Source organism: Monodelphis domestica, chromosome 7 (genome assembly GCF_027887165.1).
Source record: "Monodelphis domestica isolate mMonDom1 chromosome 7, mMonDom1.pri, whole genome shotgun sequence".
Classification (NCBI taxonomy): domain Eukaryota; kingdom Metazoa; phylum Chordata; class Mammalia; order Didelphimorphia; family Didelphidae; genus Monodelphis; species Monodelphis domestica.
Window position 1 is genome coordinate 83,473,611 of NC_077233.1, and position 25,593 is coordinate 83,499,203.

At 36.2% G+C, this 25,593-nt stretch overlaps 1 protein-coding gene and 1 long non-coding RNA gene across 3 annotated transcripts in view; one reads left to right on the plus strand and one right to left on the minus strand.

Annotated features, from left to right (window-relative positions):
- The window catches only part of CCDC201 (coiled-coil domain containing 201), a 69,306-nt gene that overhangs the window by 33,402 nt on the left and 10,311 nt on the right, over nucleotides 1-25,593 (plus strand). Inside the window, exons 1-2 of one of the 2 annotated variants that reach the window (XM_056804874.1) lie at nucleotides 12,711-12,759; nucleotides 16,109-16,576. In XM_056804874.1, coding sequence (XP_056660852.1) covers nucleotides 16,559-16,576 — 18 coding nt within the window. In that variant the 5' untranslated portion in view covers nucleotides 12,711-12,759; nucleotides 16,109-16,558. Of the gene's footprint in view, nucleotides 1-12,710; nucleotides 12,760-16,108; nucleotides 16,577-25,593 lie in introns of those variants that run through there. The other variant, XM_056804873.1, reaches the window with a different exon arrangement.
- LOC103101805 (uncharacterized) lies at nucleotides 1,588-23,707 on the minus strand. Its single transcript, XR_470904.3, has 3 exons — nucleotides 23,575-23,707; nucleotides 22,504-22,616; nucleotides 1,588-13,321 (listed from the first exon to the last, which is right to left on the minus strand). It is a non-coding gene; the product is annotated as an uncharacterized LOC103101805 (long non-coding RNA).

Here is a 25,593-nt window from a genome sequence, read left to right on the forward strand (position 1 = left end):
TTTTCATTCAATTTCTTGCTATTTTCAGAGCTAGTTCTGGGGTTTAGAAGTTTTCTTGCTTCTAGCATTGTATGATCTAAAGAGTGGAGTAATAACTTCTTTCTGGGTATGTACTCTGTTTCTTACCTAGGAAAGACCCTGATTCCTTTGGGTTTACAAGTGATACTTCTTCTCAAGGCTCCTGCTCCCTTAGCACTGAAAATCAGGATATTAGTGTCATAAATAAAAATTAGACACTGTAGTTGTGGAATTCTGTGTTCTAAATTTGCTTTGCCCAGAATTTGTCCATGTGGGGCTTTAGGAAGACATAGGGTCAAATATCTTAAGTGATTTGATCAATATTCATTCATTAGCAGCAGAGCTCAACATTGGATAAAACATAGGAGATTTAATTCCAATTATTATTTCCATAGCAGTCTAGTAGTTACTGTTCCTACTACAATATATAAGAGTAATAATTTTGAAATTAAGCATTGTGGGCCAGTGGCCATGATGAAGTATCACAGAGTGCACTGCTCTTAAAGACTATCAAAAACTAAAATGTCAAAGCTTTGAAAACACATTCTGCAATTTAGAGAATAACAAGCAAATTCCCTTGTCTGGCATAGAGGGTAATTTATGAACATGATGAAATACAATGCATTTATTATCACCTGGTGGCTCTGTGAGTAGCATGTTGGATTTGGGAATCAGGAAGATCTGAATTCAACTCCTACTTCAGACATATATGACTGTTTGACATGAGTTAACCTCTCTCATCCTCAATTTCCTCATCTGTAAAATTGTGAATGATAATTGCATTTACTTCACAAGATTTTTGTGAGGATCAGAGGAGATAAGAGGTAAATTTTGTAAACCTTAACACGCTATATAAATACGAGTCATTTTTATTATCTTGACTTTGATCTTACTTTGTTTGCTTTTTTTGTTTTACTTCCTAAAGAACCTTCCTCTTTGAGGGAGTTCTACAAATAGCAACTAAAGGTCAGAATAGTCAAGGTACTTGTCCAAGGTTACACACTTAATTCATGACTAGTAAAGTAAGATGGTAGAAATGGATAATAATGGCCAGGGGCAGGGAGTGGGGGAAATGGAAGAGAATACTGAAGGTCTTTAATATAAGATTAGGGATTTTAATTTGATATGGTATCTAGACCACTACTATACCTATATCTTCAAAGAAATCAATGAAAGGAAAAGGATGTATGTGAATGTAAATATTTGTTGCAGCTCTTTTCATGACAGCCAAAAATGAGAACCTAAGATCATTTCCTCCTATTGGGAAATAGCTAAACAAATTGTAGTTTATGAGTATAATGGAATGTTTTTGTGCCATAAGAAATGACAAAGTGGATAGTTTTAGGGCAAATTGAAAACTGATGCAAAGAGAAGTGAACAGAAAAAGCAACATATACAATAATAACAACTCTATAGAGAAAAATAACTTCGAAAGAATTTAGAACTTTCATCAACACAAGGATAAACTCCACATCCAAAAGTATGAAGATGAGAAACATCATTCATTTTCTGTTAGGGAAGTGATAACTTAGAGTGCAGAAAGAAGCAAATGTTTTCTGATATGGCCAATATGGGAGTTTGTTTTGATGAATAACACATGTATTACTGAGGATTTAATTTATTTTTTTTAATTTTGCTCAATGAATGTGGGATAATGGAAGGGACAGAATAATAAAAGGAAAGTTAAAAATTAAATGTTATAAAAAGTATCATTAAAAATAAATGTAAGAAAACATACACAGGGTAACTAGAGGGAATTAATATAGGATCTTGAGCATGTATTCTTCCCTATGATAATATGTGAAGTTATTATCAGTAAAAATGTCCATCTGGGGGCAGCAGGGTAGCTCAGTGGATTGAGAGTCAGGCCTAGAGATGGGAGGTCCTAGCTTCAAATCTGGCCTCAGACACTTCCCAGCTGTGTGACCCTGGGCAAGTCACATGACCCCCATTGCCTAGCCCTTACCACTCTTCTGCCTTGGAACCAATACACAGTACTGACTCCAATACAGAAGGTAAGGGTTTAAAAAAATAAATAAAAAATAAAAAAAATGTCCATCTTCTTTCTTCTAACAAGTGATGTTTTTCTTTTTGCTTGAGCATTGCACTCAGTGATACTATTGTAGGATAGGAGTAGAAGGAGGAACCAGTAGCTGAAGGAATCAGGAATATATTATTTCTTTTCTTGGCCTGAATATATTAGTTTTATACCAACTTAACATATGCAAATTCAGGTATATGCAATTGGTGGCAATCAAAATAAAAAAATAAAGGTAGATTATCTCATTTATAATGTAACTGAAATTTTTATCTCTCTGAGTCTCTCCATCCTTTAAGTCTCTTTTATCATACTATTTTTTTTTTTTGCTTAAGAGTAGATGAAAGAGGCTATGAAGAAGAATAAATTCTATTACATTAACTTTGGGAGTTGGTCCTCTGATTGTTGGAAAGAGATAAATACTGGAGAGTCCTTCTACAACACAACTATACTCCCAGTCTGGCAAAGAATTAATTTCATTCATCCTTTATGAGTTTTAGCTTTCTATCTGGAACATGGTGGTGACAACCACAGTATTGTAGACCTGTCCCTATGGCTTGTGTGAGGATCAAATGAGATAATCTAGGCAAAGTATTTTGTGAAATTTTTAAAAATGATGACAGGTCAGCTACTTATATTATTCTCCCATCATTTAGTGGACTATCCTGATGGAATGATTACCACAGGGACATAAGATCAGGAATGGTAGGTGAAAAGGAACTCTGAAGTACACTAGTTTATTTTCTCATTTTCTAGATGAAGAAACAGATCCAGAGAAATTGTGTCTTGTCCAACTTTGCACAGGCAATAAGTATCATAGGTAGGATTTGAACCTAGATCCTCTCATTGTAGAGACAGTATCTTAATGATGACACAAGGATGGTGGTGGTTGTGGTGGTGATAAGTGGATGCTTTTGGTCCTGGGATTTCATCTATATGGGGAACTCTGAGAAAAATCCTTCCATCAATGCCAAATAACCACTGTTTTACAACTTCAAAATTTCAAGAGAGTTTCCAAGAACACAAAGAGGTTAAATGACTTTCTCAGTGTCACATGAGAAATACATGTCAGAGGCAGAACTTTTACCCATGTTTACTGGACTCTAAAGTGGCCCTCTGATAGCTATGTCTTAATAACAACAGCCATCACCACCACAACAAATTATATGGTTCCTTAAGGTTTACAGAAAACCTTCTGGGCTGATTTCCTTACAATCCTATGAGATAGCATGAAATCCTTATTATTCCCATCTCATAAATGAGGGTAATGAGGCTATGACTATAATCACTCAATCAATAAATATTTAGGGAAGGGTTTTAATTAACCAGCCCAACACTTTGGACACTCTGCCAGGTTCCCTAATAAAAGAAACAGTCTCAAAAAAGGGAAGTAACTAGACCAAGGTCCAGGACTCCAAATGGGACTCCAACAGAAATGGAGGCTTAATTTAATTATTTTAACCTATCTAATGATCAAAATGGACTTTTACAGAATCCACTGGGCTAAATTAGTCATCAGGAGTAATGAGAGAAGGCTGAAATGAGTGCCTTCATCTTGCGACTTTGTTTTCTTTTGCAAATTGATCAAAGAAGTCATGCTACAGAACAAAGTGTTTCCACAACTTCCCAGAACCATCTCAAGAAATGCAGAATCCCTTCTGTTTGTCATTGTATTGTCATCAGAAATCAATTATGGAGGCATGAATGTATTGTATTGAGTTAGTGATGGATAGTTACAGTGCCCAGCCCATTCTCAATGCCTAATTCACTCTACACCAGTCCAACAAGGACATGGTATATCAACATCTCATTATGCCTATGATGAAATTGATGCTCAAAGAACTTCCAGTAAAAAGAGGATTCAAAATCACTACATTTCAAAGATTATTCTTTCCATTATGAGATCCTAGGGAGAAAGGTATCAGCCTTGGAGGATAATATTCTCTTAATTTTCACATTCATATAATTTCTAAAGACTATGATGCTTTTGATGTTTCATAAGGTGAATTTTTCTGTCCAAAGACCTTTCTGCATGCATTATATTCATAAGGTTTTTCTCTAGTTTGAATTCTCTGGTGGACAGTAAGGACTGATCTTAAAGAAAAGATCTTTCCATACTGATTACATTCATAAGGTTACACAACTATTATATGACAGAGTTGTACACTAACCCATGTCATTTAATGTCAAGCTCAATATATCTACAATTGTAATTCATGTGCCACAATTGTTCTCTGATAATGGCCAGGCATTTAGTAAGTGGTTCCTAAATTGCCACCCTGTCATTTATTTGTTATTTTGGACAATTCCAATACATTAAAATGCATATTGTCAAAACAAATGTTTTCAAAGTTTCTTTTTCTATTAAAATGGAAATACTAATTAGATTGTGGAATTTTTGTATGTATGCCCCAAATCAGCACTAATAGATTTGAATGAGTGTGTGTGTGTGTGTTATAGGTATTATTATAACTACTTTGAAAGTATCTCATATGTATCTATTTATTTAAATGTTGGTTCCCCCATTTTATGTAAGGTCCTTAATAGCAGGACCTATTTTAATATTTTTGTCTTTCATTGTATCTAATTACTTCTGGGTTCCTATATATAGTAAATGCTTAATAAATGTGAATTGATTAATTAAATGGTAGATAGGTGCTCTAAAAGATTGACATTATCTAAGTCCGAGATGCTGCATGAAACCCTATTTGCCATATACCCTTTTCTCCACAATATGAGTTCTAAAATCTCTGGTTCCATAGACCATTCAGTACTAAAGGGCAAGAATCACAGTCAACAGGTCAAACAGATCCTAGTGAAGCCAAGTATTCAATAGCAGCATTCAAGAAGCATAGTGAAAAAGAGACAACTACAAAAAGAAGATAGTGGACCTCTAGCATAGTTTTAAGGGATATCTTTGGGCAGTTGCATGGCTTAAGCCTTTTGACCCACAAAGAATATCCATGATGAGCTCAATGCAAAGCTCTGGAAAACAGAGATATACACTATCAATCACTAGTTAAATCTGTACACATATGCAAGGTAGCACATCTGATCTGTGGTCACCCACGCTTTTGCCTTGATGTTTTTTCCCCCAATATTTCCTTTGGATTCTAGTCCTCTGTTCCAACTCTGTTGCATAATAGAAGTGCTAAAGGGCATTTGTGACATTGTCACACAGTCAAAGCAATGCTTATAACAGGAAACTAAAGAAGAAACATTTGTCATATATTACAGATTTCCTAAATTCTTTTAATGTTACAGGTACTTTTAGAAATAGCATCTTTCAGTTTTTGCTAGAGTAAAAATAAACAATTAAAAATTTTGGCTTTTCCCAATTTTTTTTGTGTGTGGAAAAGCTGAAGAGATGTGGCATAGACATTGACGACAATTACTTTCCACCATAATAAAGTTAGATGGATTTGGAACTGATTAAATGCCTGATTTCAAAGAGTAATCATTAATACTCTTATGCCAAGTTTGAAAGGAGGCTCTAGTGGAATGCGTCTACAAATCTGTCCTTGGCCCCAGGTTTAACATTTTTATCAATAACCTGGGTGAAGGTACAGATAGTATGCTTATCAAATTGGCAAATGGCACAAATATGAGAATAGCTAGCGTGTTGGATGACAAAATCAGGGACCTATTTGAATAATTGTGCGAATCTAACAAGCTGAAATTGAATAGGGAATTTAAAATGTAAAAGTCTTATATGTAACACCTGGTTATATATATAACCAGGTACAATATAAAGTGAGTTGCAACTAGTGAAGAGGCGAAGAAAGTAGAAGAAAATTTTAGCTGATTGCAAGTTCAATATTTGCCATCTTTTTAGTTAAGAATACTGAAATTGTCTTTGATTGCATGAACAAAGGCACAGATGTTAGAATAGTTGTTGTTCTTCATTGTTTTTTTAAACCCTTACCTTCTCTCTTAGAATCAATATTAAGTATTGGTTCCAAGGCAAAAAAGTGGTAAGGGCTAAGCATTTGGGGCTAAATGGCTCACACAGGGTCACACAGCTAGGAAGTGTCTGAAGTCATATTTGAAACCAGGGCCTCCATTCTATAGGTCTGTCTGTCTCTCTGTCTACTGAGCTACCCAGCTGTCCTTCATCGTTTGTTTTTGAAGAGAACCAATGTTTGAATTAAAGCAGGAATCAGATTTAAGTGACAGAGTTGCCCAAAGTCGTCAGTCTCACTCTTTCTTTCAGAGTGATCAAAGTCCAATGGCAAGACAAAAGTCAAAATGCCTGGCAGCAGCCAATGAAGCAGTGGATGACCTTGACATCTTGATGTCTGACCAAACTCTAAACTCTCCTGAAATTCCTGCTTCAGCCATCTTCATGGCCATTAGAACAAACTGTTCTCATCTGTCCATCCCACTAGGGGAAAGAAGTCTTCACATCCTTGGGGTAGACATTCCTTTAACCCACTGATATATTTGAGGCCTGTCTGTCATTGTTATTTAGCCTAGTTTAGCCCTTTGTTGAGATAGTTTTACTGGAGTGTGTGACCAGTATACATGCTACAATTTCTTGTAGCCACAGGTGGGAGTTGAGTGAAAGGTAGACAACAAAAGTGGATGAGCAGCCTTGAAAAGGGTTCAGCAAGCCCTAACGCTAGAGGTGTTGTCCTTCCTGAACATGCCATAGACCCTAGAATATGGATTCTGTTAAGACTCATATTCAACTCTTGCCATATCATGTATGGAATATAGGATATAGTTCTGGAAGCCATCTTTTGAGATTTATTTGATAAATTGGGGATGAATGGGGGAGCAGAAGAGGATAGCAGGCTGTGTGATAGAATTAAGATTTTGGTGAAGGGAAAACTCAGAATCTAGGAAAGAGAAAATGTGGGGATGGTATGGACAAAAGCCATCCTTAAGTGTATGAAGGGTTATCAAATAGAAGAGGATTACATTTATCTATTTGGCCCCAAGGCAGAACTAAAAACAGTGGGTAGAAATCAATGACAGGCAAGCTTAATATTAAGGTAAAATGTCTTAAGAATTCAAATTATCCAAAAAGAAGAAGATAACCTCAGAAAGGAGTTATTTCCCCTCTTGGAGGGAAAGACCCAATTGTTGGGAATACCATGGATAAGGACTTTGTTCAAGAATAAGTTGGACTTAATAGGTTCTGAAGTTCCTTGTATCTCTGAGGTCCCATGATTCTATGAAGATGGAAAAAGCAGCAGATGGATTTAAAATCAAGAAACTCCTGGTTACTATGTGATTTTTGGCAAGGTTTTTCTCTCTGGATGCTATATTACTTCATCCATAAAATGGGAGGCTTTGATTCTAATTTAAGGCCCCTTCTAGTTTAAAATACCATGATCCTAGGATTGGAATCTTTCCCATTCCTTTGTTCCAACAGGCAAAGTAAGAATTGAGATGAATTAACTACTTCACTTCTCATTACATCTGAGTTAAATTGAAAAGAAATTCTTCTCCCTGAATATTTTTTTGTGCCATGGATTGAGTACTAAGTAATCTGGTACAAGAGGCATGCCACTTTTAAACTATGATTATCATAAATAAAGTATCCCATTTACTGATAAGCTCTGGGAATGCTCAGGATAATTTCTGATTATTTCTCTAGCCTGATGCTGAATTCCCTTTTCTAATGGAGGTAGCAGTTTGGGCACATTCCCAATCCAGGCTGCTAAGTGCTGAAAGCAATAACTTTCAGTGCTCCTAATCCCTACCCTTTTGGCCCTTGAAGACTTGGCCTTATGATTTTTGGTGATAACTCTTAGTTACTCCTACTCGACTGAAGTAAAGACATGAAAATATCAAGAAGAGTACTTGGCAAATAACAAGGGTACCTGGGAATCCACTAGGGGACAATACCTGAAACACCCATAAGGTTTTTTATTATTAAAAAAATATCTCCAGCAGTAGTTTAATCCTTCATCTGTGCCTCTTGTTCTTTCCTCATGTTCCCTGATAAATGCAAAAAAAAAAAAAACCCTAAAAACACTATGTTGCATCATTTTTGATTACTCTAGATAAAGAAGCAATCTCTCTTCCAGTTAGTGTGACTTATCCTGGAAAGCCATCTATGTCCTGTGAATGCCTGCATTTGGTATAATTTCAATTTAGTCTCTTTAAGACTGGGAAATCTCATTGAGGTTCAAGAATTCTCTAGACTCACTTTAGCAGGCCCTGCTTAGGAAGGGATCGTTGATTTTGATCACAGTGATGTACAGGGATTGGCTAACATTTAGAGAGCAATAAAACAATCCTATCTTTTTCATGAACTGACCAGGGATAGCTCTCTGGGAATGGGGAGAAGAAAGGAATAATGGAAGAAAATTTTGTTATGTAAATTTTAAAAATTATATTTTTTTCTTAAAAATTATGAGGAATGCTAAATAAAACATAATTTCTGATAGATGAGGGGCAATGTAAAGCTATGCTGTCAGAGATATAAGCTTGAATACTTTATTTTGGGTAGCAGCTTATCATATTCATAGATTCATAGTAGGTTAATGGAATGGATCCTTAGAGATCATTCAGTCTATGACTTCTTTATCTAGGTCTATGGACTAGTTTTTCTTTTTTAAAAAAAATTTGGATTACTGTCTTTTACTATGACTTTTTTTTTCCATAATGGTATATTTTAATGTCTTCCTCTCTCTTCCACCCCACATTCCTGAAATAGAGCCCTCTAAGGTAACTTACTTCTGATTCGACCAATTCAAGGTCACCAAATAACTTGCAAACCTATCTATCCAAAGTCATTTTCTTAATCTTCATCTTCTTTCACATCTTGGTAGTATTTGACCATTGCCTCCATGTCAAGACTTTCTCTTCTTTAGCTTCTGTAATATTCTTCTCTGGTAACTTGCCTACCAATTTGACTTCTTCACAAGCCTTCTTTCTAGGTGCTTTCTCTTCCTTGATTCCCTAATATAGTTACTGAACTGCAAGATCCAGTGGATGTAAGCTAGGCTTTCAAAAAATTTGGAATGATAGAAATTGGACATAATGTGAGTCTTTGCAGGGTCAAGAGAATTGTGTTTATATATATATATATAATATAGAAGAAGACTGTGGGAAAGGTCATGAAGGAGGCCATGATTTCTTCTGTGTGGGAGTATAATTTGTCTCTGTCTTAAAGCTGTATTAATTTATTATAGTTAAGATGTAATGTGACTTGTCCATGATGCTATAGAGTATGAATAGTTAACTCCTTCCCTCTTTCCCCTCCCCCACTAGAAAAGACATTATTTGACAAAAAGATATAGATAGAAAGATAAATAGATAACTATTTCTCATTTCTATTTATTAGTTCTTTCTCTGGAGGGAAACATACATGTCATCCTTCAAACAATATTTCTTTTTCTACATATAATGTTCTCTTGGTTTTGCTCATTTCAGTATTCATAATTTCATGTAAGTCATTCCACACTTTTCCCCAAATTAATCCACTTATCCTTTCTTGCAGTGCAGTATTAGTCTACCTCAATCATATGCCACAACTTGTTTAACCATTCTCCAACTGATGGGCATTCCATCAGCATTCAGTTATTTGCCACCAGAAAGAAAGCTGCTATATTTTAGAACATATAGGTCCTTTTCTTTTTCCCCTGATCATCTTAGGAAATAAACCTAATAGTGATATTGTTAGATAAAAAGGTTTACCCAGTTTTATAATTATTTGAGCATAATTAGAGTTATTTCCCAAAATAGTTGGATAAGTTCACAGTTTCACCAATAATGTATTAGTGTCCCCATTTTTCAACATTCCCTACAACATTTGTCATTTTCCCCTTTTATCATTTTAGCCAATCTGATTCGTATGAGGTAATATCCCAGAGTTGTTTTGATTTTCATTTCTCCAATATAAAGTGATTTAGAACATTTTCCATAAAGTTATAGATAAGAATCTCTTGACTCTGAGTCTAGCAGTGTGCCTAGTATATTATGTTAATATAGCTGAAAAACTTAGGATTAAGGAGAGCTAGATTTCAGTCTCAATCCTGCCACTAATGACCTGTGTCATTTTGGACAAATCACTTACTCTCTAAGCCTCGTTTTTCTCATTTATAACATGGGAAAATTAGACAAGATCAACTCTAGCAGCCCTTATAGCTCCAAAATTCCTTGACTGTATGAGCTATCACAAAAAGATCATCTATAGGCAAGAAACAGACAAATAAATAAAAGTTCCTTTCTCTGGAGCTCTATACATAGTTATTCTTGGAGCAGTCACAAAGTATGAGAAGGGTAGATTTTTTTGTCTGGTCCCTTGTTAGCAGTTCCTTTCCAATAAGACAGTATGCTACCTGGTCATACATGACACCTTTGGAAGGTATGCGTATTACCATGAGGTATGCTGCTTGATTCTCTCTTGTCACTGATCATTTTTATTTGAAGGATAATTGCTTAGAAATGTAGTTTCTGGCAAGAAAACAGAGGCTGTGAAGTGGGTTTTTAAACATGCACCATTGGTCTTGTAGACTATCAAGAGTTGGAAAAGACTTCACAGGTCATGTAGTTCGATTTGCATCTGAACAGAAATTCATCCTACAACATCCCCCCAAAGAATTCAACAAACCTCTGCTTGAAAATCTCCAGTGAATGCTAGGTTTATACCCCAAAGAGATCATAAGGAAAAAGACTTGTACAAAAATATTTATAGCTGCACTCTTTGTGGTGGCAAAAAAAAAAAGGAAAATAAGAGGATGCCCTTTGATTGGGGAATGGCTGAACAAATTGTGATATCTGTTGGTGATGGAATACTATTGTGCTCAAAGGAATAATAAAGTAGAGGAATTCCATGTGAACTGAAACGACCTCTAGGAATTGATGCAGAGTGAAAGGAGCAGAACAAGGATAACATTGTACAGAGAGACTGATACACTGTGGTTCAATCAAATGTAATGAACTTCTCTACTAGCAGCAATGCAATAATCCAGGACAATTCTGAGGACCTTATGTGAAAGAACACTATCCATATCTAGAAGAACTATGGGAATAAAAACACAGAAGAAAAACAACTGCTTGATCATATGGGTTGATGGGGATATTTTTGGGGATGTAGACTCTAAATGATCACTTTAGTGCAAATAGCAATAATATGGAAATAGGTCTTGATAAATGACACATGCAAAACCCATTATGTGTTGGCTATAGGAGGTTGATGGGGAGGGGAGGCAAATAACATGCATCTTATATACATGAAAAATATTTTAAATTGATTAATTAAATAAAATTTTCCAAATTAAAAAAATCTCCAGTGATGGGGATGCTACTACCTGTAGTGGCTGCCCATTACAGTTCTAAGCATCAGTGATCCATAGGGATTTCTTCCTTTCATACAGCTCTCAAGGAAGAGAAAGCAGAAGAGAAAGAAAGCTTATAAAGAAGTCACACTGATTGGACAGTTACCAGAGAAGTCTGAGCTTCTCTCTTTTGACTCAAGCTACTACTACGGTACTTGGTCACTGGCAGGTCAAGTTGAAGAGCATTTGTTAAGAGAATATATGTCAGGAATTGTGCTAAGAAATGGGAGTAGAAATACTAGCACAAAGATAGTTCATGTTAAGCAGCTGACATTCTAATGGAGAAACACAGCATAAAAGAGAAAGTTGGGGCAGGGAGAAGGTATCCACATTAGGCCCTGGAGAAATAAATCTGAAGAATCAGGAGTGGAGCCCTGAGAAGAATGAAGAAATGAAACTAGGTTTCCAGGTCGAGTATTTCAGAGCTTTAGACTCTAGGCTGGTCTTTGTCGAGGCACCCTATGTGGAACACAGAGAACTACATACCCAATAGTTCAGTGAACCACCATAGGTAGTCTATCTCCTATCCCAAGCTTCAGGGGATGACTGCTTTATCAGCCTTTCCTGAAACTCTCACCTCATCTCTGAGGCCTCCCTTTGAGGGAAATCCTTTCCCTCCTGGGAACTACCTACCTCTCCTTTTGCCCCTTCTCCATTTCCCCTTTTAGATTCATCACCTATTTCAGTCCAATGGATTAGTCTCCCTGGGTTGCCCTGGTATTTCCAAATTGCTGTCACTTGCCCATATTGTTTGGTATTTTGAGATCTCTGTTCAGACAAAACCAGCTTAACTCATCTTTAAATACTGGACAATCCTTCAAATATTTGAAGATGGTTATCCTATCCTGCTTAAGTGCTTTTATCTCCACTCTAAATAAACATCCCTACTTTTTTTTTCATATAATTTAAAGTTATTTCACCATCCTGGTCACTTTCCTTTCAACTTGATCCAGGTGACTTATAAACTGTCTTTCTAAAATGTGCTTCCCAAAAGTATAAATAATAATGAATGTAAGAAAAAATTATTAAAAATTATTAAGTACTTACTTTTTGTAAAGTACTGTGCTAAGACTATAGGGTACAAATAGAAAAGGAAGACAATTCTTGCTCTCAAGGAACTCATATTCTTATGGAGGAAACAAACACATCAGGGATTTCAGCTGGGAGCCAGATGTCAAGGTCCAGTAGTCCCCTTGGATGCAGTAGCAATGCAGATGTTAATCTATCTCTCATTTGCATAAATAAAAATATTGATTTTGTTTTTGTTGTTGGAATATTTAGTGGTGCCAAGGACTTAGGTGTTGAGAACTTTTAAATAAAATTCCGTGTCTTTCATAGCTATGGCTACTGAGGATGTGGGTGCTACAGCATCTGGAGAGGCAGTTGCCAGGTCACATCTTTGAAAGGGTAGCTTTCCAGCAAAATGGCCATTGGGGCAATCTCTATAGGAGTGGGGGAGGGGGTATTGCCATTCCTAGGGGTCTTGAGCTTACCTGCCCTTATAGTGGCAGTTGGTTGGCAGTTGGTGTAGGTCATGGTGAATAGGGTCAGCTTTTTCTCCAGGGTTTGCTCTCTTGTGGTGGCAAGGTTGGAAGTAGAGATGGTGATCTGGCAAAGTTGGCCAAGGGAGGTATATTGCCAAAGTTCCCTGGACTCTTGGACTAATCTGCCCATCCATTGCAGTTGGTTGGCTGCATCTGGTGGTGGTGATGAAGATGGAAGGTCCCTTCTCTTTGGGTGGGGTGCTTGCCAAAATGATCATTGCTGTGATCAGAAGGAAGCAGAGCTGGTAGTCTTGGAGATACTGCTAAACCTGGGCAGATAATGCAAGTATAGTCTGACCATGACAATGAACAATGGAGCTATAATCTTCTAGACATTGTGCTGCAGTTCATGTAGACTAAGATAGTTCTTTTGAATTCTATGCCAGCTTGTTGATTCATTTTCAGCTGGGTATTCATTCAATTCCCTAGATGTAAAACAAAACAAAACAAAAACTGTTGTAAATTAGAATACTAGAACCTTAATAGGAAGAGACCTCATAGATGTTCATGTCTGAAATCTTCATCTCCTAAAATGGCACTGAACTCCATTAATTAGTTAACCAAGTACAGACTTGTTTGGAATCAAGGAAATTAAAAAAAGAATTGAAATAAGATCTCATGAGTATCTATCTAGACACTGGCTTAGATTACATCACTGACATAGAGAAACACACTTTAATTTTATCTAGTCCACCCCATTTATTTAACAGAAGCAGCCAAGGGTTAGCAAGATTGAGTTTCCAAGGTGATACAGGTAGTAAATAGCAGAGGCAGGATTTGAACCCAAGTACTCTGATTCCAAAGCCAGCATTTTTTCCAACCTATCACTCAACCTCAAATCCAACACCCATTCCATGACATCATACTGATTCTGTCCCTGTCCTTCTGTAGATCCTTTGTAGAAAAACAAATCAAAACACTAGAGTCCTTCTTATAGGTCTTTAAACATTTCATAAGTACCAAGATAGCCCTGAGATTCTCTATTTATTATTGTCCCCCTTTGTCATGTGAGGTAGGATAACCCCTGACAATCTCATCTGCAAGAAATTTCCAGATGGATCCATGTCCCCGATCAAACACCAAATCCTCTAGAACCTTCCAATTGCCCAAGTCATAACTCAGCTGAAAATAATAAAAAAATTCAAGCAGATCACAATCATTCAAACTCCAGTGAATCCAATTAACCTGATTAATGTCTTTATTTTGTATATGAATTCTTTTCTTTGGGTAGTTCACTGGGAGTCCTATGACTATAGTCCCATGTGGCTTTCCAGATTATAATGTGTTTTAATTAAAAACCCTTCTTACCATTCCCTTGGTGAGGACAGCTAGGTGGCTCAGTGTTTTGAGAGCCAGGTCTACAGCCTCAAGGTCCTACATTCAAATGTGACCTCCCTAGGTATGTGACCCTGGGCAAGTCAATTAACCCATTGCTTAGCCCTTCTCACTCATCTGCCTTGGAACCAATGCACATTATTGATTCTAAAACAGAAGGCAAAGTTTTTGTTGTTGCTTTTTAATCTACCTTGATAGCTTTCTTATAGATCTACACCCTCATAATGATATCTTTTTGCCACTTATTGTTCGAGTCATAATTGAAATAATGAAATAATATCTAGAAAGATGAAATGATTGCCTGGCTTGTTGAGTCTAACACAGTCTTTATTATGAAAATGGTGTTTATCAATTAAAAGCATGTCATTTCCCTCTCCATCTCCCCCATACAATGAATTACACTTCAGCTACAGTTTTATCCTTTTGACACAAATGTGCCCTTTCCTGTCCAAAGATTAATCTGCTGAACATCTACACTGACATTTCCTAAACTAGTATACTCACTCTTGTCTTTAAACTTTAAATCCTGTTATTTTAGTTGGGAGAGGTAAACATTTATCAAGTGTCAACTATGTGCCAGGAACTGTGCTAAGTAGTTTATTATATGTAAATATGTTATATGTTATAACATTTGATCTTTATAACAACTCTGGGAGGAAGGTGCTATTATTATTAAACTTTTATAGTTGAGGAAACTGAGGCAAATTGAAGTAACTTGCTTGGGATCACATCATTAGTGTTAGCTAAGAATGGATTTGAATTCAGTTCTTCCTTACTATAGGCCTAATCAGAAATCTATCCATTGAAGCTTCCAATTGCCTCCAAAGGCCAATCTCCAGTGGTTCAAGGAGTCAATATTTTTTTTAAATATCACATTGTTCATTCATAAACTGATGCTAATTCACAGAGTCCCCTTGACCAGTGAAGGACATTTCACTCTAGCTTCATCACAATTAAGCCATCTGCTCATGAGACAGTTTAGTTTCTTCTGGAATTTTATGTTTTTCTGCCCCTAAATTCAGTAGTGAAAATGTACCTCTCAATGGTTCGTGCACTGGACTGACATCAGGAAGACTTCAATTTGAATCCTGATTGAGACTCCTACAAGTTGTGAGGTTCTGGTCAAATCACTTAACTTTTCTCACTTTCAGTTTCTTCATCTATAAAATGAGGATAATAAAAGAATCTTCTTTTATCTTCTTATATGAGGATAATAAAAGAATCTTCTTCCTAGAGTTGTAAGGATCTAAATCAAATGATATTATTTATAGGAGACAGTAAAGCGCTTTGAAATCCTTAAAATGCTGTGGTAAAACAAGCACCTATTGCTTTTTAAAAAGTGGGTTAACTTTCTACCATCATCTAGGCTGACTGACTACTGGAGTTCAGAACTCCATTCCTTAAGTTTTCATTTTGACATTTTGCTTTCTGCATAGAAGGAAAATGTTTTCAAAACTTCAATGAGGCACACTGGAGAGGGAAAGACTTTTCACATTGGTTAACAATTATCTCTTCCAGTCCTAAAATCAAGGAGATAAAAGTAAGACTAAGTGCCAGAGATTATTAATGAATTATACCAATTCTTCTTTAAAATTTGTTATCCATGGGGGCAGCCAGGTAGCTCAGTGAATTGAAAGCCAGGCCTAGAGATAGGAGGTCCTAGGTTCAAATCTGGCCTCAGACACTTCCCAGCTGTGTGACCCTGGGCAAGTCACTTGACCCCCATTGCCTAGCCCTTACCACTCTTCTGTCTTGGAACCAATATACAGTATTGATTCCAAGATGGGAGGTAAGGGTTGTTTGTTTTTTTTTTTTAATTTGTTATCCATGATTCTTCACTTCTCTAACTGCTTGTCCCATTGATTATTTTTTTAAAGAGAGAAATGGAGAAGTCCAGCAACAACTATCTGAACTGATGAGATTTAAAGGTGAATGGGAACCTTGAGGTCAATAAGTCTTATTCCATTATTCTACAAAAGAAGAGACCCAGAAAAGGGATATGATTTCTTTTTTGATCAACAAGAATACTTAACTTTAAACACAGATGGAATCCATCAAACCATAATGAACATGCTAGAGAGCAGGTGTGGAAAATATCTATTTGAAACTTAAGAAGAGAAGATTTCTCAAAAGGCCCATCTGTGGCTGAGAATGGCTCTTTTTGCTTTTCATTTGTTTTTTGCAAACAGGTGAGGGGTCTGCATATGTGCTCCTGTTTTTTCATGGGAAAAGGATTAAGCACTAGAAGGGGTTCACTGTCTCTTCTATGAGGAACTGAGAAGTTTCATCAATAGAGAAAGCAAGCCCAGGTAATCTGAAAGAAAAGAATGGATTCAAAAGAAGGGGTAAGAATTGCACTTTTTATTTTTTTGAGAAGGATCCGAGTAGATTGTGGTGGTAGGAAGTGGGAAGAAGAAAGACCAAAAGAAGCCTGCTAAGCTTGGAGAGCTAATAGTTAAGAAAATAATTCAGATCTATGAGTGAATTTCATCTTTACTAATCCACTATGCTCTCTGCCAATATTTTATACTTACTTTAAAATGAGTAGTTTAAATATGAAATGAGATTAATTTTAAGCTACGAAGAACTGTATGATAGCTCTCTGAGAGCCCTCAGCAAAGATCTTAGTAAAAATTGCTAGGCTGATATTTGATTTTACAAGATAAATGATACATCTCTCTCCCAAAATAACCTCTTGTACTGGGATTTTATGCCTCACTCTTTTAAATCCTGTGAATGTAGTCCTGGACAAAACAGCAGAGATCAGTTAGCTAACTTCTGGTTAAACTATCCAGAGAGAGTTAATTCTATCTGTAAAGAACTCTGCTATCTTTCTCCTTTGCCTTCTGTCCTCAGTATTCAAGTCTTGAGCCGTGAGGCTGAACCCATATCCTATAATTTGATGGGTCATTGGTGATAAATGAAGTGTAAGATCCGGAGAGTTTATTGGTTAGTCTGTTGTGAAAGAGACCTCAAAATCTCTTAAAGTAGAATGAGAAAGATTTAGGTTTAATGTGGAAAAATTTAACATAATATAGATTGTGAGCCCTAGGCATATGTCGAGGCAAGGTAGTATGGTACATGAGACATTAGCCTTGACATTAGCATGACCCAGGTTTAAGTCCTGCCTCTCAGTCATACTGTTTATCAGGGCAGGAGTGAGTCCCTTAAACTCTTACTGCCCCAAAGTAAGTTAAAAGCTGAATTACTGAACTGCATCATGGGAGGGATTTTTGTACTTATGAAAAAATAGATCCTCCCTATCTTGTCTGTGCACTAAGCAGCATTGTAACAGTATGTATTGTTCTCCCAACCAGATAGTAAATTCCATCTGGATGGGGGCCTCATCTTGTTTAAACCCATGGAAATGGTCAGTAATGGTTCTGCCATTTAATCTTAGAGTTTCCTGAAACATTTAGAAGTTAGATGTCTTTCCCAAGGACATCCAGCTATTTTGTATCGCTATGCATAGATACAAATGTATATATATATATATGCCTATATACATAATTACAAACACACACACATATGTGTGTGCCTGAGCAAGCATTTTACAAATATTGTTTTGGTTTTATATAGAATTCTGAAATAGAATTTTTACTGAGCATTATATTTTATTTAGTAATATTATATGTAGTATTATATTTAGTCAACCTGAAAAAAAAAACACAAACCACCAAAGTAGTTTGATATAATAAGAGTCGTTAATCAAGATAGGAAGATTAATCTGGGAAGACAAGTACAGAACCTCAGTCCTGGGACTAGCACTGAGCCACAGAATGCAGTGTGCTTGCATAGATTTTAGAGAAGAGGGAAGGCTTATGCCCTGTCACTCCCTTGGGATCTGCACTAGGCACAGGTACTTGAGAGTAGTCTGATACAAAAAGAGAAACTAAGAAAACCAAAAGTGAACTTGAGACTTGATTATATGTACTAATTCTACCTAAAGTGATCATGGGGTGCTAGATGGTTTATGGTTCAGTCTGGGACAAAAGTCAGTGAGAGGGTTTCTTGAAGACCTGTTTTCTAGGGTCTATTTGAGTTTTCATAGAACTAGGTTGTCATTGTCCCCTTCTGATCATAGGAATTCCACTATCAACCGTAACAACAAACAGGAGGGTCCGGGAGGGCCCAACAGTTGACCCTCTTGTTCTCCAGAGTGGGTCAAGAGAAAAAAGGTCTCATGTGTGGATGACTAATTAGCCTCTGGGCACACTATCCATCAGCAAAGGTAGACTGGCACTCTGCGTCTACAAAAGCTTACAATACCAAAAAAAAATTATCCCATTTTCCACAATCTGTCATCTTCAAGTCCTAGAGACTGAGGCAGACTCCAGTAACCTTTTTCTTCATCCAGGGAAGTCTCTCTCTCCTTTGCAATAAAGTGGTTCTTACATCGTTTCATTGTTGAAAAAGAAAACATTAGAAATCTATAACTAAATTCTCAATTATGAACTCATTGACTCTTCCAATATTTTCTCATGTGCATATGCAAGATTAAATTATACTGTCAGCCACAGAAGACATTCAGAAATTTGGATTGATTGAATGTTTTTATGGTCCTAAAAAAATTATTTGATGTTTGTGCTTAGAACAGTAGAGAAAAACAACCTCATTATCTAGCTTTTAGCCACATCTTATCACATTTCTATTCAAATCTACTTCTGGCAACAAGGCATATTAAGCCACACTTCCTAGGAAAATGTAGTTTGCCTTCCAAACAGGCTTATCACGGTTTGTAAACCTGGCAATGAAACAAATCACTATTTGTGGAAAGAAATAAACCGAAAGAAAATACCAGATAATACTAAATAAAAATTCTATTTCAGAATTCTATTATAAAACCAAAACAACACTTTTAAAATGCTTGCTCAGGCACATATCAGACCACCATTGATAAATCTAGATGCTAAAAGTAATTCCATAAAAATTTCAGTTTCAAAACATTTTAAAAATTAAATAAAAAATTAAAATTTAAACTCAAACTTCTCTCTTCTCTTTGTGGAGAATGAGATGCTAATTCAACTTTCTCATTTCCCTCTTCTGGAGAATGAGACACTGAGGATCTAAAAACAAAATCCTTTAATTCACTTGAACTGCTTTTTAACAACCACAACCATGCTCAAATGGATTGGACATTTCACTCACATAAAGTGTTATTTAAATTTTTTTCATATCCCTTTGAATTTATTCCAAATGATTGGATGTCTTTTAAGGTACCAAGATAATAGGTTATTCTTTTCTGCTGATAACTTAATTTACTGCTGATAATTAACTTAACAGAAATTAACCTCACTAAATCCAAGAAAGAGGGCACTGACATCAAATATCTCTCATTTGGTCTTAGGCAGAAGCCTCTTCCAAGAGCAACTTGGGCTGTTCAGAGAAGATGCTCTGTCTTTTACCATTAGTCACCAGATATTTCTTTTCCATCTGTAACAAACATTCAGGTTAGCAGTTTATCAAACAAAATTAACCTTTTAATATTCTACAGTGCATAACTGTTAATCAGAAAGGCTGTTTCTTCTCTATATAGAATATAAAATAGCTTAAACTTTTTGAAATGACTGCATTCAAATCGAGAGGAGTTAAGCCATAAGTTAAAAATTCATCATATTACTGGAACATCATTAAAAAATCAACAGCACTATATACAAGATGTCTCACTTCCATTCTGGCCAGAAGTCATAAAGAAAACACTAAAATATAAAAATATGAATTTAACACACGATGCCTAGATCACATCTGCTGATGGGGAATCAAATGTTAGTACAATTTTAAACGTTAGTGACTAACATTTATAAAGCAGACATTTAATTTAAGGTTATTAGAATTTCAATAGACAAAACCCAGAATTTAAGTTTCTATAAGAAGCTTTTTAAAAACCATTATCCCCAAAACTTTAAGTTATGGCATTCAATATCCCATGAGTAATTTTTGTTCATTTAAATTTATCTAAAGCAGTAACCAGACTTAGATTAAACACAATTTAGGAATTTTAGTGTTGGATGTTAATTTAACCAAGACTCTAACACTCCAGATTAAATTCCATTAAAGCTTCAGTCAGCCATTTAAACTGATTCTTTCTTTTATTTGTTGCTATTTACATCTATCATGTGTACTACACACACACTGTCCTCTCTCCTACTTATCCTAGGATAAGGATGGGGAGAGAGAGAAACGTCTCGCTTTACTCAGATACATACACACATGGGTTTACCACAAAAAAAATGATAGCGAAAACCAACACAAAACATTTCATGTCTTTGACATCAAAGGGCCTGCCAAGGAGGCCACATATGTTCTCCCAGGTAGACCAGAGATGGCATGTATCTATGGCTACCACATGGTCCATAGTCTATATACCTGGCAGCCATCTCATTGGGGAATGGACCCCCAAATTTGCCCATGGGTCTTTAATAGACCTTCAATTAGAGAGCCAACAAGAATTCCAACCAAACAGGATTTTGGGGGTCTTTGATTGAAGTAGAAAGATTAATTTGGGGAGAGGCACAGAGCCACAGTCCTGGGACCTCCACAGAATGCAATATGCTTATATAGATTTTTGGAGAGGGAGGAGAGGGGGGTAGGGCTTATGTCCTGTCACTCACTTGAGTCCTACACTAACCAGCTTCTAAAATAGGGAAGAGGTCTAGATGCAGTAGCTAAAGGCAAGGGCACCTAGGAGTAGCCTAGATACAAAAGGAGAAACTAAGAAAACAAAATATATATATGTAGATATAGATTAGTTTACTAGTGGGATGAAGAATCTGTGAGGGAGTTTCTTAAAGACATATTGTCAAGGACAAGGGGTCAGTTTGGGTTTTCATAAAACCAGGTTGTCTATGTATTATCTATCTATAATCATCTCTATGTAGAATGAATAAAATAGGACTGGATCCATGATTTAATACAGGTAGTTCTCAGCGAGGAGACTCAATGTACCAATGATTCACAGCATTTACTCTGTAATTTATAATTTTGGAGAGTTACCTGGAAAACTGAGAGATTAAGTGAATTACCCATGGTTACATAACCAGTTTGAGTCAGAAGCAAAACTCAAGCCCAGGTTTCACTGACCCTTGTGTGTGTTTGTGTGTGCCTGTGAATGCACGGACACAAGCAGTTTGGACTGAAAGAGAAGAGTTATCCCTACAGTTAAATTCATAATTGAATTGGACACTGAAGACATGGGCTTTTTAAGTAAAAAATACAAAGGCTCTATCTGTGGGTCTCCTTTTCCTAAGTGACATTTGAGATCCAGGTTCTGCCTCCCACCTCATCTCATCATGTGAATATCTTCCCCTGAGATCCTTTTTCATTCCTGTCTCAAAAGAATTCCAGTTCATTTATTGTCCCTCCCCCTTTTCCCAATCTGCCTTCCAATTTCATCATTGAACCAAAACTTCTCTTCAAAGGTACCAATGATCTCTTCTTTGTCAACTGTAATACTAATTGTCAAATGTCAATCTTTTCGCAATCTTTGTCTTTCTTATCAAATGTCTTAGATACTTTTGATCAACACATTCTCCTCTCTCCTCCTGTCTCTGATTTCTGAATCTCCTTTTCTGATTTCTAAAAATCTTGCCATGATCACTCATCTGTGTCTCCTAGATCACTGTTCTGAGACCTCTTCTTTTCTCTCTAAACTATATTGATAATCTCACCGGCTCCCATGTAATTATCCTGAAGATGAGTCCTAGATTAATTTATACAGCTCTGGACTCACTCCTAAATTGTATTACAGTTTAGGTAACTTATATGTTCCATGGGTATTTTATACTCAAAACCAAACTCATTCTTTCACTCAAACTCTCTCCTGTTCCTACTATCTGTCTCACTGAGGCTCACCACTTCTATGTCATCCTTAATTCCTCACTCTCACTATTCAATCCATTGTCAAATCTTGTCATTTCTATTTTTTACATTTGTCATCTATGTCCCTTTCTCATATAATTGCCACTCTAAAATCAGCTCCCATTATTTCTCTCCTGGACTTGTGCAACAGTTCTCTATTTGGTTTCCCTTTCTCATATCTCCCCAATCCAATCCACCATCCACTCAGCTACCAAAATGATATTTTCCTCTAAAGTATTGGTCTTAACATATCACCTCCCTCACCCCTGTAAAATTCAGTGATTCCCTATATAGGCTCCAGGATCACCTTTTTGGTACTTAAAGCTCTTCATCACTAGGCATATGTGAATCTCCTCAGTCATTTTAAATCTTATCTCTTTCACACACATTCACACAGCTATATTGGTCTACTTACTGTTCTTGAACAAGATGCTCCATTTCCATTTTTCCATCATTTTTAATGACTGTCTGCCATGCCATGAGTGTTCTTTCCCCACACTTCTTAGTTTTTATGACTTCTTTTGAGACCTAGATCAAATTCCAGCTTTTATAAAATCTTTCCCAGACCTCCCAATGCCCTCTCCTTTCAGATTGCCTGACACCTACTGCTGATGAACACACACACACACACACACACACACACACACACACACACACACATATAAGTACCTAATTATTTACTTGTTGCATTCCTCATTAGAGTGTAAGTTTTTGAAGGGAGGAACTTTTTTTGCCTTTAATCCCTCCTGTTTGACCAAGGTTTTATCACATAGAAAGAGTCCAATATAAATAATTAACTTGGATGTCTTAAACTTTCAGAAATTGCAATTGACTTAGAGAACCATTCATTGGTTTTCATCATCACTATGAACAGAGTTTTTTAATGTCTGGGAAGGAAACAAGGAGGTAGACTTTATCCTTATAGGTCTTTTGATGCTCTGAATCTTATTTAACAAATTACTAGATTACTTGCTTCCTTATGTGTGTATCTGGGCAACTAAAACTTTCCTCTATTATGTCCAATCTATTTCCAGAAAAATCTAGGACTTTCTACTTGGTTATGCTGAGATTTTATATAAATAGTGCAATGTGTTTTTATTCTCACTTTAGGTTACAAGTACAATTTCTTCAAAGTTTGGCATTGCTCTCCTATAAATTTCAAATGTTTTGTTATCTCTATTAAATTTTTTAAGTTTAAAATCTGCTCAATATTCTTTTTGAGGGGGGTGGGGGAATTAAAATTTAGCTGAAAGTCAACAAAACTATTTATTCCTAGTTAAGGAATATGACTAAAACAGAGACCAACATTTAACGCCTTTAAATTTTCATCAATATGTCTGAGATAAAGAAGATTCTCTGTTTCTTAAAAAAATTATTAATTTAGTTAAACTAATTAAACTAGAATATTTTCCCCTGGTTATATGATTCGTGTTCTTTTCCTCCCCTCCTGATTCTCTGGTTTTAATTGTAATTTTTATGCAGTTACCTGAAGCAAAACATTTTTTTTTTGTTCTTAAAATAATTTCAGTGTTCCTTTTCAGTCCAAACCTGTGATCCTAATAGGTCAAATCTTTCTGGTTCAAACTGTAACCCAGCAAAGTCTGCTTCCTATGGAGATTCCAAAGAATCAGAACTCTTGTTCACTCAATTATTATTAAATAAGAGCCTTGAGAGTGCTGTAACAACAACATTCTACACTGGTAGAACATGTGATACTTCTTAAAGAACTGGTACTTTAAAATATAATCATCATAGCTCTATCATAAAAGGTATTTTCATGTTACATATTTACAATTCTATTCTAATTACCTTACCAATCATTTCTATTAATCACTACCTATCAAATTCTCAATTATTGTTCAGATATGTCCAACTATTCATGGCCCCATGAACCATAGATATCCATGAGGTATTCTTGGCAAGGGTACTGGAGTGGTTTGTGATGTCTTACTCTAGTGGATTCTTTTGTCAGGCAATCAGAAGTTAAGTGACTTACCCAGGGTCACACATCTAGGAAATGTCTGAGGCTATTTTTGAACTCAGGCCTTCCTGCCTCCAGGCCTTGTGCTCTTAACCACTGACCAATGACTGCCTCTTCTTAAAAACTTGTTCCAACTTTCAGTGTTTATACCTAATATCATTTCTTCTCTTTTATTTCACAATGATGTAAAAAAGTATAAATCATCTAGTGTTCTCCCCTTTTACAAAGGAAGAAACTGAGGCTTGGAGAGGTAGTGAGATACCCAAAGCTAGTAGGAACCTGGCTCTCTACCTCTCTTCATTAAAATACTGGCATTCTGACCTATTTTCTTATTAGGATTTTTATCCTTCCTATTCTCGTATATGGCTATGCAAGGATATTTAATTTTTAAAAATACTTACTTTACCTATGTTTGCACGATTTAACACAATCCTAAAGAAAAAAAAATGCTTTGAGTGCCAGTACCATGAGTTTTGTGAAAGACAGTTATATCAAGTAAAAAATCTGCCTTTATTTCCACTCATTGGTCCTTCTGTTCTCCAGAAAAACACAGATTTTTTTTTTCTCATCCTCATGACAATCCTATTCAATATTATCCTTTCTCCCTGCCCCCAGTCTTCTCTCCTTCATTCTAAACACTCTCAAACCCTTTAGCAGAAATCCATGACAGTGGTTTGGAATTCCCTTTACAACCCCATCACCCTCCTCTGGGTATGCTCTACTTTGTCAATATTTATAGTAAAATGTGTCCCAGAACAGAATATTCCAGATGTTGTCTGACCAGGGAAGAACATAGTGGAACTTTGGTCAACTTTGTTCTAGACACTCCAATTTTATTAATATTGCCTAAGGTTATTAACAACTTTTTTGGGGGCCTGGAACATCACACTTATTCACAATCATCTTGCAGTTAGCTAATTTTTTAAACAAGAATTTCAATTAAGCCTGGCATGTTTAGCCTGCAATGTGAGATTTTTTACTTATGGCTAAACTTAATTTCATTCTTTCGCTAAAATGTATTATATTTGTGAAATACTTAATACAGTGCCTGAAACATAGTAAGCATTGATAAATGTTTGTTCTGTTCTCTTCTTCCTCCAAACTATTCGTCTTTTGCCTCATCTTGGAATTAGGGAATGATGCTCAGTTCTCAAAAGCTTAATTAATAGAAGAGAAGTTTTAGTAGACTCACTAAGCTGGAAATGCTTTGAGTATGGGTCTACCAGAGTTAGAAGGGATCTAAGTGATCTCTTTTCATCCTATTCAATGATTATATAAAACAAGATGGAGCATTCATTACTGACTGATCTCTTCACTGATCTCCCATTTTCCCAAGGGCAGCAGACTAAAATTTCCTCAGTTGTTTGTAACAGAGGCATAGACTATGTGTAGTCATATTTGCCTTTCTTGGTGGGTTATTCAGAGTATATATGCTGATATTCTCTGCTTGGTTAAAGCCATGAGATATAACTTTGGAGGTCTGTTTCTGGCCACATGCCTGAAAGACGTGCTCTGATGATGATG